At 34.1% G+C, this 13,694-nt stretch overlaps 1 protein-coding gene across 6 annotated transcripts in view; it reads right to left on the bottom strand.

Annotated features, from left to right (window-relative positions):
- NF1 (neurofibromin 1) overlaps positions 1-13,694 on the bottom strand; it is a 295,569-nt gene that overhangs the window by 172,945 nt on the left and 108,930 nt on the right. For all 6 annotated transcript variants that reach the window (XM_063628603.1, XM_055255928.2, XM_063628607.1 and 3 more), the window contains exons 9-12: positions 8,103-8,276; positions 7,159-7,281; positions 6,839-6,913; positions 1,622-1,753 (exon numbers count right to left, since the gene is read on the bottom strand). In XM_063628603.1, coding sequence (XP_063484673.1) covers positions 1,622-1,753; positions 6,839-6,913; positions 7,159-7,281; positions 8,103-8,276 — 504 coding nt within the window. The remainder of the gene's footprint in view (positions 1-1,621; positions 1,754-6,838; positions 6,914-7,158; positions 7,282-8,102; positions 8,277-13,694) is intronic.

Genomic DNA, 13,694 nt, shown 5'->3' with positions numbered 1-13,694 from the left:
TAAAACAAAAAAGTCAAATAAACTTCTAATTTCCCATAAGATCTCTGGAATAAACAGGTCAATAAATAACTTTTAAACAACTTATTTCAAGTAATTTTTAAAGATTTTTTAAAATGTCTTGTTAAATAACATTTAAACAGCTATTATTTAAGCTTACCTCCAATTAACTTATACCTGTATTGAAAATTTTTTCAACTTAAAAAAAAAAAATGAAGTACTTGGCATTACAAAAAGTTAACTAAAAGGTAACCTTGCATTTTAAAGTTTACTTAAGGAAACATCATTGCCATGATCTTTTGGCTATATTTTTTAGGCTCAATAATCCCAAAATATATGACATAAAAAACTTCTCTATTTGAACATCTAAGACAAACAATCCTCAGAAATAATTACTGACAACTGGATAAGAGTGAACCACAACTGTATAAAACCAAAATATTTCACTGACTAAGGGGACTTGGAAAAAGAGAAGCATGCCAGGGAGGAGGCTGTTTAAATTATCTCCTAACTGTGAAATAACTGACTTACTAGATAAAACCAACAGGTGAAGACATGCTATATTTTCAGTTGAAATGACAAAATGTGACTATAATGGTAACTATACACAGAAAAGTCAAAGAAACCAAGGACTTTTCTGATGTAGTTACAATGGGTCATACTTACAGCCACAGAAGCCCACTGCCATGCAAAACAGTGACTGGTTGGCATCTGATCATGTGAGCGACAGCAGCCAATAATAGAAAATAAGAAGCAGAAGACAAAGCACCACCAATCAATGTCAAGAGTTGCTCTTGTATAATACTCTTCCTATACATAAACACCAAAAAATGACTTCCACAATCTTATAATTATCTTTTTAAATTGATTCCACAGGAGTTTTTAAATTCCATATTAAGAGTAATAATCTGTGAGAATACCCAATTTTAAGTCTGCTTTTTATTAAGTTTAGAGTCAAATGTATCAAAGTTCCTATCATTTGTAAAACCTCAAGGCATATTTGTTGAAATATAAAATTTTTTTTTTTTTTTTTTTGAGACGGAGTCTCGCTCTTTCGCCCAGGCTGGAGTGCAGTGGCGCAATCTCGGCTCACTGCAAGCTCCGCCTCCCGGGTTCACGCCATTCTCCTGCCTCAGCCTCTTGAAATATAAAATATTTTTATTTTAAATACGAAAATTCTAAATTTTATTCATTTCCTATGTGTAATAGTCACCATTCAATGAGCTAAAATGTGCATTAGCAGCAACATTCACTCTAACCCAGGAGTCAGCTTCCCTTACTCATCCCCAAAACGTGAGAAGCTAATCAAAATATTTTCGTTCAAAAGTTTTAAAGAGAAAAAAAACTTTAAAAACAGAAAAAAAAGGTGACATTCATTAAGACTTTCAGTGTTTTGTGAGAAAATTTATCTAAGAAAAGTTAAGTTTAACTCATGGAAACAGTGGAAAACAAACATTATAATCTAGTATTCAACAATATTCTATATACAACATACCACAACATTTAGAGGAAATGAAGGACCCATTCAATTCTCTAAAATAACCAAAGCAGCAGGAATGGGATAAAGACACTAAAAAAATGCAATAGAAAGGAGGTGAGATTCAAAATTCGTGATTTATCTTACCGGTGCCATTCGTATTGCTGGGTGTGCTCCACAACCTTGCACTGCTTTATGAAGTGTTTCACCAAACATATTTCGAAGTTCAACCGAGTGACAATACACAGCATCAATCTTAGGCCACCAATCCAATGCCGACTAGAAAAAAACAAAGACCATAAGGAAGAAAAAGTACAAAATTACATGAGTTGTATGCTCTGTTTATCACTGTAGTTTTAAGTTTTATCCTTTTGTCGGGAACTTTCTAAGACCATGCAAACACACACCATGATTTCCAAAGTCTTCAAACAACGTCTTTAATTCAAACACTAACTCATACATATACTATATTATAAAACATAATAGTGAGCATGAGACAAATTGCCCACTTCATGAGCATGTGCATGTGAGACAATCTTTTCTCAATGATAAGCCAGTGAATTTGAAAAATAAAGTCTTCAGAGAGCTAATCTGTAGCCAATCTTCTTCTTTTGTTTTTTTTAAGTTTAATGTTTTACAATTTCTGGAACACATGCATACATGGCATATATTTTCCCAGGTAAGAATGCTATTGTCAAAGCTTTAAAAGTGATTAGTGGTTCAACACAGTATTAGAAGTGTATGTGGAAAACCATTACTTATATGTTTACATACAACAATGATAATTACAACATGAAATTAGTAAATGAAATAAAACTATTAAGTAAACCTATAATCTTAAATTGATATGCAATGATGACATGATACATGGGAGACTAACAATTACCATAAACAAAGACAAACTGATCCTAGTGAAATATTTTTTAAACAATTATTTTATGTATTTTCTATTTCAATTTAACCTGTTTAGCTTTGATGTCTACTTTTTAGTGCCTATTTTATTTGGAAGTGTATCTTTAACTTTAAAATGAATGACTTGATATATTATTAAAAAATGACAATTGTGAAAATCACTATATCTTTAAAGTCTATCATTTAATACCAAACTGACTGGATGAATTTTCACTACATATGTAGAGTATGCATTAAATGACCTAAAATGTAGGCTTCTAATTTATAATACTCCAGATGCTTATAAAAAATATCTGGAAGAATAATACATTCAAATTGTAGATAAGAGAGATTGAATAGCCTCACATCTCTCACATCTCATTCCCAGATTTTTTCTTATTCAAAACTAAGCTAATTGAAGTCTCGACATTTTAATTTCTTCACTTGGAATTCTCAGAATATTTTGAATAGCATCAAGTTATATTACCTTAACCCAAACTGTGGATTACAAATCCTGTTCACCAGATAGTAAAATATAAAACCAACTTATGATACACATTTTGAATACTGAACTCCATTCAGGGAGGAATCCCAAAACTGGGAGGGAAGAAATGCTTTTTTGGGACAGTATGGTTGTTTACATTTTTCCCTCAACTCCTACTTTATTTAATCTAGTTCCTACAAATGATCAATTTTTAGTCTGATAGTATAATGGATTCCTCCAACTCTCAGCAACTTTGACTTACCCAAAGCAACCAATGCAACTTGATTTCTTATACTTACTAAATTATACAGCTTGTGTTAATCAGCCTAAAGTAACAAAAAGCTGAATAATAACAAAGTCATTAAGTGAAGGGTCTTCCTTACCCAACACATCTCATAAGAGCTTGTCAGAAACTGATAAACTAAGAAAGGCATCCCATATAACATCCTATTCAAATTACTGTTGTCTTTTTTTAATAGCTTTTGAAACTGTATTGTGGTCCCAGGTGCACCATATAAAATAACTTTAGGCTTAAGATTTAGTAATTTTCATAGTTTTCATTTTTCATAATATATTCATTTTAAAGTAAAATATACATTTTCAAATAAAATAAGCATGAAAAACTAGACATCATGTGGTTGGCAAAAAAGTTTAGTATTTTGAGCAGTTACTAAATGTGCCCTTCCTGAACACCAGTCAATTAAAGTAGACTTACTCTTTTTTTCCTTGAAAATACCATGTTTATAGCCAAATGGCAACACTTACATAATATGAACAAATGATGTGGCATTTCCTCAAGAGATTTAAATAACTTTCAAATGCCTTGGAAATAATTCCTTTCAACTACAACCTCTCAGTAGAAAGAAATCATCTCATTTTCAGTATGTGAACTATCCATACGTAAATTACGATAAATTGTTGTAAGGAAAAAACAGAAATAAGTAATATACCAGCTATAGCATGTACCAGTGATGGCTAAGATAATTGGTTCATAAGTGTGTATATTACTTTTTAAATTTCCCAATTACATATCTAATTTAATCCAAAGGAAGTCTATGAAGATTATGCATATAACATAGATCTTACAACTATAATTCATCTCTTATTGCACATCATAATAAAAAAGATGACAGTACAACTACTATTTTAGCAACTGCTAGGAACCTGCATTATAATAAGAATCAAATAGTGGATATATTTTAAGATTTTCTAAGAAGAAACACTAGAATATTTTAGATCTAAACTCAGTACTTATGAACTGAGTATGAGTATGTTTTACAAAAGTAGAACTCCAAACACCTTACTACTTCTACACAAACCCTCAATACACATCAGTAAAACTTTTATCTTATTTGAGAATGTGATACTTTAAAAAAAATGTGTGGACTGGCTAAAGAACCATGGGAGAAGAGAACTTATGAGGTACATTGAACCAAGAATCATTAGAAAAAAAATTTACACTATGAATGAATTTAAGATCAGAAGTCCAAATATCTAAGAATTACCTGTGATTTTTCAAGACAAAAATATAGCCATAACAAATGTCTTCAACGAAACTCTAAAATAGGCAATCTCATAAATTTGTATATTCACCTTATAAATAGTCCTTTTCAACCAAAAGAGTACTTCAGATTCAATAGAGATTAGCCTCAAACCAAGGGGGAAAATATCCTAACGAGAAACAATTTCCCATGCTATCTATAATAATAAAGTATCACTACCCAAGGCATAATTCAAAAAGATACTTTGAACTAATATTTATGTTCCTTTTCAAGCTATTTCATTGAAAAGTTACTGACACTTAATATTTAAAAATCTAGTTTTTCTTTATAAAAACAGATTTTCATATAACTTGATCTCTGATACAGACACACTCCACCCTCCACACATGCAGTGCTCATTAGAGTAGAAGAGGATGCACAGCCACTTTCACCAAGTACACTGAGGCATGCATGAAGCACCACTCCAGGCATGCTTGGAACCCAGAAAGGAGCAGCTCAGCCACTTACAGCAGTGCCAAGTCCATGCTTGAAAGTGCTCTATATAGTCAGTTGTAGACAAAAATATTTCACAATTAAAGTAACTAGCCACAAAGTATCAAAAAAGTATATATTTGGGTTTATTATATACAAATTTTAAGCATTTATGCAAAGCTATCCACTCTTCGAATATTTTTAGTGTTCTGAGCCACAGCAGAAAAAAGCAATAATGTCTTATTTCTGAGTTACACATAAACTTGAGGGGGGAAATCATCTTTTTTTTTTTAATGGCCTTGAAAGTAAACCTTGAATGTACAACGCCCTGGCTCACTATGCTGACAAAAGTACAGTGATTTTTTTTTTAAGTTTTTAATACAAACATACCTTATTTACAATCTTCATTAAACCTTCCCTTTTGGAACAAAGCATATTCAATGTTACTTTTACCTACAATTTAACTCGGTGATACTCAACTAAGGGAGGAGGTATCATTCCCTCAGGCATGTTTATTTGTTTATAATGACTAGGGATGGGGAGATGCAGCACAACTGGCATTTAATGAAATGAGGCCAGAGATGTTAAAGGTTCTGCAATGCCCAAGGCATCCTGCACAACAAAGGACTGTCCTCTCAAAATGCTCACTAAACACCTGCTGAGAAAAATTAAATATGTCACCAAGTAGCTTTATCAATAGTTAATTTTCCACTGCAGGAATGGATAGAATTGGGCAGTATTTATTTTAAATAAATACAACATCCAGGGCAAATGAGGGTGAAGGGTTATTTTCAACTCACCAGAGGCACAGTCTTAAAATGGAATTTGATTATAAACAGGTCAAATATACTAAGTTATCAATGATTACAGCCTTCTTTTTTTTTTTTTTTTGAGACGGAGTCTCGCTCTTTCACCCAGGCTGGGGTGCAGCGGCGCGATCTCGGCTCACTGCAGGCTCCGCCCCCTGGGGTTCACGCCATTCTCCTGCCTCAGCCTCCCGCGTAGCTGGGACTACAGGCGCCTGCCACCTCGCCCGGCTAATTTTTTTTTTTTTTGTATTTTTAGTAGAGACGGGGTTTCACCGTGTTAGCCAGGATGGTCTCGATCTCCTGACCTTGTGATCCGCCCACCTCGGCCTCCCAAAGTGCTGGGATTACAGGCGTGAGCCACCGTGCCTGGCCTACATTAAGGAAGGAAAGCGTCAACCAATTTACCCATAAATGTGAGTATCATTTGATAAAAGTGGAACAATGGAAGATAACACCTGAAAACTTTCAAAATAAGGTTGTTCATAATTACAAGAACAGAATTTTAAAAATTCACAGTCCAAATCTGATAAAGTTTTGCTGTCTATTTAATGTCTCCACATCAGACAGAGTTGAAGGTTTCGCAAGTACCTTTTAATGATTTCACTTACTTTGCCTGACACGCTTTTGTATCTTGTGAATACCTACTTTAAAGTATGCTAATATTTCATTTTGTTTAAGAAAAATGAAATTTTACACTATGAATGAATTTAGGATCAAAAGATTTAAAAGTACCATCAAATATAGTCCCATCATTTTGTCAATGTGCTATACTAGACTACAACGTAAATACTATTACTTTTAACTTAAATGGTAAGATGGCAAGTCAATGTATCAAATGCTGTAAAAGGGCTAAGAGTATTCAAGCAATATGTTTGAAAAGCTTTGGGATGAAAATTTTAAATTGTATTTTCAGTGACATTTTTCTCAAGGGCTTCTGATCTGAATAAAACGTTTTAGATTTAATCTTTCCAAAGCATCTTACTAACTCCATCTTCCTTAATATGGTCCCTTCGGTCAAGACTTAATATGAAAAATACAAATATTTATCAATTATCAAATAGAATCACTGTGGAGAAATTTTCCTATTTCATACATCTAAATTCAGAACCTTTTTGAAAACCAAGAGTGCATTTCTTAAAAAGAAATATGCAAAGAAAACAAAGAAAAAATTTTTTTTTAGTAATTTAGCAATACCTTTTGGACTTACATTGGTGATGATTCGATGGAGTGAATTTACCAGCACATAGTGAAATGTAGAAGGTGAATTCTGAGCCAGGCAGATCTACAGAAAAAGAAAAAAAAAGCAGATTATTTCTATGAGAAAAATACTCAGTAATACAAATGAAGCCAAAAAGAACAGCAAATAGAAAGTTTTTTTAAAAAAAACACTAAGTTTTTAAGGTCTTGAACATCAGTACATAAGTGAGAAATACCGATAAAAGTGAACCTATTAATCTCTACAGTCTTTTTGTTTATAAAGGATAACAGCATCAGTAAATACAGTTAGATAAAAACCAATGCTCTCACCTTAAAATGTTGGTTGTTGTGAGGGCTTATACGAAAGCAAGAAACAAGGCAGTCAATCATTAGATCCACATCTGCAGGCTGACTGCCTCTTGAGAATGGCTTACTTGGATTAAAAAGCAGGTTCTATAAAAACCCCAACAGAAAACAAAAGCCTTTAAATAACCATGCAGTATTTCTTTACTAACACGTAATAACATCAACACATTACCCACACAGATGGCAGTAAAATTCAGTTGCCAGAAGAAGCACAAAGCACCCACACTGTGGTTCATCAGTCTGATACAATTCTTCCTATACCATATATAGGTTCCTTTCAGGCCCTAATTGCCACATTATTTTAAACCCAAGTCTGTATATTTATGCTCATTTAAGAAAATGGTGTTTTCGGCCAGGCGTGGTGGCTCACGCTTGTAATCCCAGCACTTTGGGAGGCCGAGGCGGGCGGATCACGAGGTCAGAGGATTGAGACCACGGTGAAACCCTGTCTCTACTAAAAATACAAAAAATTAGCCGGGCGTGGTGACGGGCGCCTGTAGTCCCAGCTACTCGGAGAGGCTGAGGCAGGAGAATGGCGTGAACCCGGGAGGCAGAGCTTGCAGTGAGCCGAGATTGAGCCACTGCACTCCAGCCTGAGTGAAAAAGCGAGACTCCGTCTCAAAAAAAAAAAAAAAAAAAAAAAGAATGCGGGGGTCTATGTTTCCCAACTCTCCTGCCCCAGTAAACAAGGATGTCTCGCTCTAAAAAAAAAAAAAAAAAAGGCGCTTTCTTCATATTCTCAGTCCATTTAGGCTGATGAACACAGTAACAACCAAAGCAAGTCCTATGAACTTATCAACGAAGAATCAGAACTTTAATGTTAGCAATTATCTTTGACATAATACTTATGCTAGAAAATTCATTTAATTTTCTTAAACTTTGTAGTAGAGAAAGAATAAGCATGTTACCTTAAGATCAACCACCATGGACTGAACAAGTAGGAAAATGACAGAGTTATCTTCCCAATTGATGTAAGTACTTGCTTTACACAGTTTGACACAGGCAATTGCAGCACTTTCTGTCAGCTGCCTACTTCCTCCATGGCCAGCAAGAGCTTTTCGTAGACTGTCCAGAAATAACTTCTACAGAATTCAAATATAGTGATAAGATATGAAGTTTCTTCTATTCCAGATGTACCTAATATTATAGCAAATTAACAGCCTCTAAAACTCATACTGTAAAGAATGCATAATTTATATTTGTGGTTTTCAATTTCATAGTTTAAGTAGTAGTCATCATTTAAATGTTTCTCAAATTTTAAAAAAAACCTTTTTCTATTTTCTTTATTGAATTATTAAAGGAATACAAAAAACAGTCCTTCCCAAACAAGCTGTTTTCTGAACTTTTTTTTTTTTTTCCCAAGATGGATCTTCCTCTGTTGCCCAGGCTGGAGTGCAAAGGCACAATCTCGGCTCATTGCAACCTCTGCCTCCCGGGGTCAAGCGATTCTCCTGCCTCAGCCTCCAGAGTAGCTGGGTTTACAGGCGCCTGCCACCATGCCTGGCTAATTTTTGTATTTTTAGACAGACAGGATTTCCCCACGTTGGCCAAGCTGGTTTTGAACCCCTGGGCTCAAGTGATCCTTCTGCCTCAGCCTCCCAAAGTGCTAGGATTACAGGCATGAGCCACCACGCCTAGCCTTCAACTTTGAATTCAGCTGATCATATCTTCTTTTTGATATTTAAAGTCTAAATATTATACTATCTTGGCTCTTGTCTATGATAAAGTGTTCCACCCTTTTCTAACACTCCAGGTTATATTCAACCTTCAGCCTTCTAAATAAGAATATATTCAAAGCTGTTCTGTTGCTCTAAATTTGTTTCTCAAAAAAAATTACCTACTCTTGTGATGTTAACCCCTCTTTACAGTTCATTAACAAATGTCTTCCCTTGGCTTTTCTCCTAAATGAATGCTCAAATGTAACATGTCAAAAACTAAACTCACCCATCACCAGCATAATATATTCTTCTCAAGTGTACATGGAACATTCTCCAAAACAGACCATATGTTAGGCTACAAAATAAGTCTTAATACATTTAAAGAAATTGAAATCATACAAAGTATGTTTTGTGATCATAATGGAAATGAAAAACCCAACAGCAGATAAAAAACTAAAAAATTCACAAATATGTGAAAATTTGTGAATGTTAACTAATAGATCAAAGGAAAAATCACAAAGGAAATTAGAAACCAACGTGAGACAAATGAAAACGAAAACACAACATACTAAAACTTACAGGATGCAGTGAATGCAGGGCTAAAAGAAAAATGTAAAGCTGTAAACACTTACATCAAAAAATAAGAAAGTTCTCATTCAATAACCTAACCATATACCTCAAGGAACTAGAAAAAGAGTAAACTACACCAAAGCTAGAAGAAAGAAAATAACAAAAATCAGAGTGAAAACAGAGAAAGGAAAAACAATGGAGAAAAATTACAAAACCAGAAGCTGATTCTTTGAAAAAGTCAACAAAACTCTAGCTAGATTGGTTAACGAAAAAATAAATAAATAAAAGAGAGACAGAGAGAAAGAACACCAAATTGCTAAAGTCGGATATGAAAGTGGTGACACGGCCAGATGCAGGGGCTCATGCCTGTAATCCCAGCACTTTGGGAAGCCAAGGCAGGCAAATCACTTGAGGTCAGGAGTTTAAGACCAGCCTGACCAACATGGTAAAACCCCCGTCTCGACTGTAAAGAAGACAAAAATTACACAGGCATGGTGGTGCATGCCTGTAGTCCCAGCTACTAGGGAAGCTGAAGCAGGAGAATCACTTGAAGCCAGGAGGCGGAGGTTGCAGTGAGCCAAGATCTTGTCACTGCACTCCAGCCTGTGGGAAAGAGCAAGACTCTATCCCCCCCCACCCCCTCCCTGCACACAAAAAAAAGTGGTGACACTACTGATTTTGCAAAAATAAAAATTACGAGACGATACTATGTAAAACTGTATGCCAACAATTTGGATAACCTGGAGAAAATGGACAAATTTCTACAAACACACAATCTACCAAAACTAACTCAAGAGGAAATAGAAAATCTAAATAGAACTATAACTAGTAAAGGGATTAAATCAGTAATCACAAAGCTCCCAAAGAAAAGGCCAGAACCAGATAGCTTTCACTGGTTGATTCCACCCAACATTTAAAGAATGTTTCTCAAACACTTCCAAAATATTAAAGAGAACGGAACACTTCTCCTCATTAGTTCTATGGTCCAACATTACCCTGATACCAAAGCCAGACAAAAATACTACAAGAAAACTACAGACTAATACACCTTAGGAATATTGATGAAAAACTCAACAAAATCAGCAGCTTATTAAAAGGATGACACACCATGACCAAGTGAAACTTACTCCAGGAGCACAAGATGATTCAACAACGAAAAAATCAATGTAATATACCACATTAATAGAATGAAGAAGAAACTCCACATGATCATCTGAATCAATACAGAGAAACCACTTGACAAAGTTCAACACCTTTTATGATAAAAGAAAACACTCAAGCTAGGAATAGAAGGAAATTTCCTCAACATCATAAAAGCCATATATTAAAAACCAATAGCTAACAACATACTCAATAGTGAAAGATAGAAAGTTTTTCCCCTAAGATCAGGAACAGGATGAGGATGCCCACTTTTTCTTCTTCTATTTGGCATAATACTAGAAATTCTGGACAGAGCAAGTAGGCAAGAAAAAGATGGAAAACTCATTGAAATTGGACAGAAAGAAGCAAAACTATGTCTATTCACAGATGATACATATGTAGAAATCCCTAAAGATGACACATACACACCAAAAACAAGCTGTTAGAGCTAATAAATTCAAAGTCACAGAATACAAAATCAGCACACAAAAATCAGCTGGATTTCTATACATTAGCAATGAAAAATACAAAAAGGAAATTAAGAAAACAATTCCACTTATGATAGCATCCAAAATAAAATATATAGGAATTAATCAAGGAGGTGGAAAACTTAATAAAAAACTACAAAACATTGCTGAAAGAAATTAAACATAAATAAATGGAAAGATATCCCATGTTCCTAGATTGTTAAGGTAACAATATTACCCAAAGCAATATACAGATTCAATGCAATCCCTACCAAAATCCCAATGGTATTTTTTGCAAAAAAAAAAAAAAAAAAGGCCAGGCGCAGTGGCTCACGCCTGTAATCCCAGCACTTTGGGAGGCCAAGGCGGACGGATCACGAGGTCAGGAGATGGAGACCATCCTGGCTAACACAGTGAAACCCCGTTTCTACTAAAAATACAAAAAAAATTAGCCAGGCATGGTGGCGGGTGCCTGTAGTCCCAGCTACTTGGGAGGCTGAGGCAGTAGAATGGCGTCACCCCGAGAGGTGGAGCTTGTAGTGAGCCGAGATCATGCCACTGTACTCTAGCCTGGGCGACAGAGCGAGACTCTGTCTCAAAAAAAAAAAAGAAAAACTCATCCTAAAATTCATATGGAATCTCAAAGAGCTGCATAATAGTCAAAACTATCTCGAAAAAGAATAAAGTTGGAGAACTCACATTTTCTTATTTGAAAACTTACTACAAAGCTACAGTAATCAAAATAATGTGGTACTAGCATAAGCACAGTCCTACAGACCAATGGAATAGAGAGCCTAGAAAGAAACCCTCACACATATGACCAATTTTTGACAAAGGTGCTAAAACCATTCAATAGAGAAAGTATGGTCTTTTCAACAAATGATGCAAGGAAAACTGATTATCCACATGCAAAAGAATGAAGATGGACCCTTTTCTTACACCATATACAAAAATTAACTCAAAATAGATGAAAGACCAAAACTTAACAGTAAAGCTATAAAACTCCTAGAAGAAAATACAGGAAAAAAATATTTTCAATATTGGATTTGGCAAAGATTTCTTGTATAAGATACCAAAAAAGCACAGACAACAAAAGAAAAAACAGATAAACTGGACTTCATCAAAATAAAAACTTCTGTGTATCAAAGGACACTATCAAGAAGATGAAACAACAATCCAGAGTGGGAGAAAATACTTGCAAATAATGTATCTCATAAGGGATGAATAACCAGGATATATTAAAAATTCCTATAACTAAAAAAAAAAATAAAATTTAGAGCCTTACAAATGCTCTACAGTTTTTTTAAAAACTGAAAATAGATGAACCAAGTCATTGCCTCAAGAAATAACAGTATAAATAAAATGAAAGCTAAAATTAATGAAACAAAAATTTAAATGCTAGGAAACAAAATCAAAAACTAGGTTTTAAAGACCAATAAAATAGTAAACATGAACGAGGAAAGAGAAATGAGTAAACAGTTACAAACATGGGTACTAAAGATAATTATATGAGAATATGGAAATATAATATAACCTTTATATAATTGTACAAGTAAAATATGTAAGTATTATATGCAACTCTGCACTCATAAAATTGAAATATATATTTTCTAGCAAAGAACAAACCATCAAAAGTGACTTTAAAAACAACAGAAATTCTTCAAAAAATCAAAAATAAAATAACCATATGATCCAGCAATTAACACTTCTGGATATATATTCAGAAGAATTAAAAGCAGGGTCTTGAAGTTATTTGTACACCCATGTTCACAGTAGCATTATTTATAATAGCCAAAAGGTACAAACAACTGAAAAATCCATTGGCAGATAAATTCAGATAAATAAAATGTTGATATATACATACAATGGAATATATCACTCAGCCTTAAAGAGGAAGGAAATCCTGACATGCTACAACACGGATGAATACTATTTCAGCCACAAAAAAAGAATGAAATTCTGTCTTTCAGGGCAACATGAATGGAACTGGAGGACATTATGCTAAGTAAAATAAGCCCATGTCAAAAAGACAAATACTGTATGAGTCCACTTGTATGAGGTAGTCAAATTCAGAGAGACAGCAAGTAAAAAGACGGTTGCCAGGAGTTGGGGGTAGGGAAGAATGAAGAACTGTTTAATAGATACAGAATTTGTTTTGCAAGATGAAAAGGTTTTGGAGATTGATTGCACAATGATGTGAAAGATAGTGCTACTAAACCGTATGCTTAAAAATGGCTAAGATGGTAAATTTTATGTTATGTGTATTTTACCGCAAAGCTTTAAAAAGAGACAGAAAAACTACACAGATCCATAAGGGAGCTCAAATAAAAGATGATTAATGAGTTATTTTAAATAGGCAATAGATAGGCTAGCTTTAGAAATAGCGTAAGAAACCAGTAGCAGTACTTGACTTAGGAAAAAAAGTATAAACTGAAGGTCAAGAGTGAATAGGAAGCTTACTTTTCCACTGAATTCCCTTCCTGATGTACAGTGGAAATTTCCATTACGTCAATTTATTTTTTTTCCTTAAAACTAATGATAAGCAAAAGTCAAAGGAAATCTTAACAGCTTCTAACCTTGATGATTTTACAATGATTTCTATCTAATCAGATAATTCCTATTATTTAAATTATTCCGGGCCATAGAAAAGACTGATAGTTCCTGA

The sequence above is a fragment of the Symphalangus syndactylus genome, chromosome 20 (assembly GCF_028878055.3).
Source record: "Symphalangus syndactylus isolate Jambi chromosome 20, NHGRI_mSymSyn1-v2.1_pri, whole genome shotgun sequence".
NCBI lineage: Eukaryota > Metazoa > Chordata > Mammalia > Primates > Hylobatidae > Symphalangus > Symphalangus syndactylus.
The sequence above is the reverse complement of the archived record's forward strand: the minus strand, read 5'-3'. Positions and strand labels throughout refer to the sequence as shown.